Source organism: Octopus bimaculoides, chromosome 19 (genome assembly GCF_001194135.2).
Source record: "Octopus bimaculoides isolate UCB-OBI-ISO-001 chromosome 19, ASM119413v2, whole genome shotgun sequence".
Lineage (NCBI taxonomy): Eukaryota > Metazoa > Mollusca > Cephalopoda > Octopoda > Octopodidae > Octopus > Octopus bimaculoides.
The window spans coordinates 49,129,038-49,132,844 of NC_068999.1; the positions used below are offsets into that span (position 1 = coordinate 49,129,038).

The 3,807-nt window shown below is 36.8% G+C and overlaps 1 protein-coding gene across 1 annotated transcript in view; it reads left to right on the forward strand.

Annotated features, from left to right (window-relative positions):
- LOC106877386 (spliceosome-associated protein CWC15 homolog) overlaps positions 1 to 2,448 on the forward strand; it is a 35,805-nt gene extending 33,357 nt beyond the window's left edge. The window contains exons 4-6 of the mRNA XM_052974717.1: positions 919 to 1,060; positions 1,180 to 1,283; positions 1,946 to 2,448. Of these exons, the coding sequence (XP_052830677.1) occupies positions 919 to 1,060; positions 1,180 to 1,283; positions 1,946 to 2,072 (373 nt within the window). The 3' untranslated portion in view covers positions 2,073 to 2,448. The remainder of the gene's footprint in view (positions 1 to 918; positions 1,061 to 1,179; positions 1,284 to 1,945) is intronic.
- Positions 2,449 to 3,807: the final 1,359 nt, after the last annotated feature.

Sequence of the window (3,807 nt, forward strand, 5' to 3'; positions counted from 1 at the left end):
ATGTGTGTGTGTGTGTATGTGTATATGTGTGTGTGTGTGTGTGTGTATGTGTATATGTGTGTGTGTGTGTGTGTATGTGTATATATATGTGTGTGTGTGTATATATATATATATATATACATACATACACATATCATCAATATCGTTTTGTGTATGTTTTCCCATGATAGATAGATCTCTTCTTGCACAGTGTCCTGCCATTATTTGCAGACCATCATTTTCTGATATGCTACAACAGAGAAAGATGAAAAATACCACTCTTTCATGCATATCATCTTTCTTTATTTCTCTCTCTCTCTCTCTCTCTCTCTCATCATATATATATATATATATATAGGGAGAATTCACGAAAAAACAACAGACAAAGACAGGTGGTGTAGACAACAAATGGATGTATTAGTATAACGCTCGGGAATAGAGAAAGTCTTTAACATTTCGAGCCTATGCTCTTCAACAGAAAGGAACACATGCACACACACACACATACCATTTAACGTCCTCCTCCCTTGCTGGCATGGGTTGGACAGTTAGTCAGGAGCTGGCCAAGCTCCTGTGTCTGTTTTGACACAGTTTTTACAGCTGGATGCTTTCCTGACACCAACCACCCTGCAGAGTGGGCTGAATGCTTTTTATGTGGCATGAGCACAATGGTGCCCCAACTTAACAGAGGTGCCCCAGTTTAACTGCAGCTTTCAAGCTGAAATGGGTTTAAAGAGTTATATACACACACATACATGTATATGCATATACATATTCTCTCTCTCTCACACACACATGCACACATATATATATGCTCCACTGTCAGCTTTGCCTTGGTTTCCGTGGCTGGCTGCCCTTCCAAATGCTAATTCGTATTTATCTGTATATTATCCTACAATTCCTGTTACCCTTCATGATTCTTGGCTGATTTTGCAAATTTTTAACGTTTTTTTTTTTCTTTCCCCCATTTTTTATTCATCAGGATGAAGAATCTGACAGTGAAGATGATGATGACACAATGGAATTGATGGAAGAACTCAAGAAAATTAAGAAAGAAAGATTAGCAGAAGCTGCCAAACTGGTAAGTATTGGGCAGCAAGTCTTTACCCTTACTTCTTGGTAGAATAATGGTAATGCTAATGGATTAAAGAATTGGATCTGCATTTTTATTTATGTCTCCTTTTTGTGTGTTTTATTCAGGAAGCTGAAAGGAAAGTAGAAGAAGAAAGAATTCGTAAAGAAAATATTTTGAAAGGCAATCCATTACTGAACCAAGAAAAAATAGATTTCAAAGTGAAAAGACGGTAAATATTGGTCTGTTATTATTGTTTCTTGAGTAGCCATGTATCTCTTTTACAGTAAGACACTTGTTTTTGTCCCTCTTTTATACTTTAACCCCTCATCACTTGGTATAAAGCCACCTTGCTCGATAGTGCTCCCTCCTCAGTTGAGGGATTGTATCTTGCAAGTTACTTGGATTCAGTCCCACTGTGTGGCACCTTGGGAAAGTGTTTTCTACTAAAGCATCAGGCTAACCAAAGCCTTGTGAGTGGATTTGGTAGACAGAAACTGAAAGAAGCTCGTCTTATTGTGTGTGTTTGTATGTGTGCCTTTGTGTCTGTCCGTCTCCCAGTACCACTTGACAACCATTGTTGGTGTGTTTACATCCCCGTAACTTAGCAGTTTGACAAAAGAGACCGATAGAATAAGTACCTGGCAAAAGAGACTGACAGAATAAGTGCTGGGATTGATTCATTTGACTAAAAATTCTGCAAGGTGGTGCTCCAGCATGGCTAGGGTCTAATGACTGAAATGAGTAAAAGATAAAAGATACATATATATATAATTATAATAAAGTTTAAAGAGTTTTTTTTTTTTTTGACAGATTTAGTTACCTTATATATGTTTTATATGTATTATGTATATGTATTAATTTTTTTTTTCTCGTTTTCTGCTGTTATTTTAGGTGGGATGATGATGTGGTGTTCAAAAACTGTGCCAAAGGAGGGGACGACAGGAAAGGTCGAGGTTTCATTAACGATACACTTCGCTCAGAGTTTCACAAAAAATTCATGGAAAAATATGTGAAATAAGGAGACGGAACTTTCAAAATGATAATTATAAAAACAGGACAGATGTCAAAAGTTAGAAATAAGAGTCAGTGGGGAGATTTTTATCATTGTTATATCATGCTTATGTCATCATTCATAACTTCCCTTTTTTTTTTCCTTTTTTTTTTTTCCACTGTTGGGATTTTAACACTATAGAGAAGCTGTCAGTCTATGGAATATTATCATATTCCTCTTAGTCCCTTGTTGGTGTCATATCTGGAATTTAAAAAAAAATAAATAAATAAATAATTCATGGAGGTTCATGCAGAATGGTGAGAATCCAAATAGTAATGTTTCTTTTCAATCTTAATAAGTTCTGGCAGGTTTCACCTGGATATCTGGTCGCTGTTGTTTTCCATCATCAGAGAACATCTCTCTTTAGATGATGTGTGTTCATAACACACATAGTGCAAAACAGCAAAGTTCTTATCTCATTGACCCCCTTCATGGAATCATTGCTAACACATCAACCACAACCATGTAAATTTCTTATTTCTTTACTGCCCACAAGGGGCTATTCACAAAGGGGACAAACAAGGACAGACAAAGGGATTAAGTCGATTATATCGACCCCAGTGCATAACTGGTACTTATTTAATCGACCCCGAAAGGATGAAAGGCAAAGTCAACCTCGGTGGAATTTGAACTCAGAATGTAGCAGCAGACGAAATACCGCTAAGCATTTCGCCCGGCGTGCTAACGATTCTGCCAGCTCGCCGCCTTGTAAATTTCTAAAATATAATTAAAAAGTACAATTAATAAAAATTCTTTCATTTGTGCATATCAAGACTGCTTTTTAATAATAAATATTTTGAGAAATCTAATGTAAAGTACTTTAAAAAATTGATAAAGATCAATAAAATACCAGACATATACTGATAGAATATTCAATGTAAAATATGTGTTTGTTGAATACAAGTCATTACATTGATATTTGGTTGGAAATTAAGGCTGTGAGCTGGCAGAATTGTTAGCACGCCAAGCAAAATGCTTAGCAGTATTTTGTCCCTCTTTGAATTCTGCTGAGATTGACTTTGTTTTTCATCCTATAGGTGTTGATAAATTAAGTATCAGTTAAGCACTGGGGTCGATGTAATTGACTTACCCCCTCCCCCGAAATTGCTGGCCTTGTGCCAATATTTGAAACCAATATTTGGCTGCAAATTAGTAAGTTTTTAGGCTTAAATTACTGCATTCTCCCAGATTCAGCTTGCTAATAATTCAATGCCCTTAATGCTCAAAATTGTTTCAGACGTTTATCGACCTCTTGGATGGCCATGTAGATCTCCCTCATCCTCATAGGGGTCTATATTAACCACTTTGCCAATCCTTAATCTTAAGCAGTGGTTCCCAAACTGCTTCCCCCTTAACACCCAGGCCACATTCCTAGCACCCCTGCCCCAATTAACCATCACAAACATAGACCTTTTTCTGAAGCAAATTCAAAGCAACTGTATTTCGCAAACAAAACTTAACCTAATGAACCCATTATTTTGTTTGTTTTTACATGAATCGCTGCCCCATTATTGCCCCACTTGGAATTTTCCAACACCCCCCCCCCCCCAGGGGTGCAATACTGCCCACTTTGGGAACCACTCGTCTAAAGGAAGAGGATGTTCTTTGATAACAAACAACAACAGCATTAAGGTCTTTCCATCCGGTTCTGTCAGAAACATATTGAGAATGAAGATATTTTATTTTATGAAAAATAAAATTG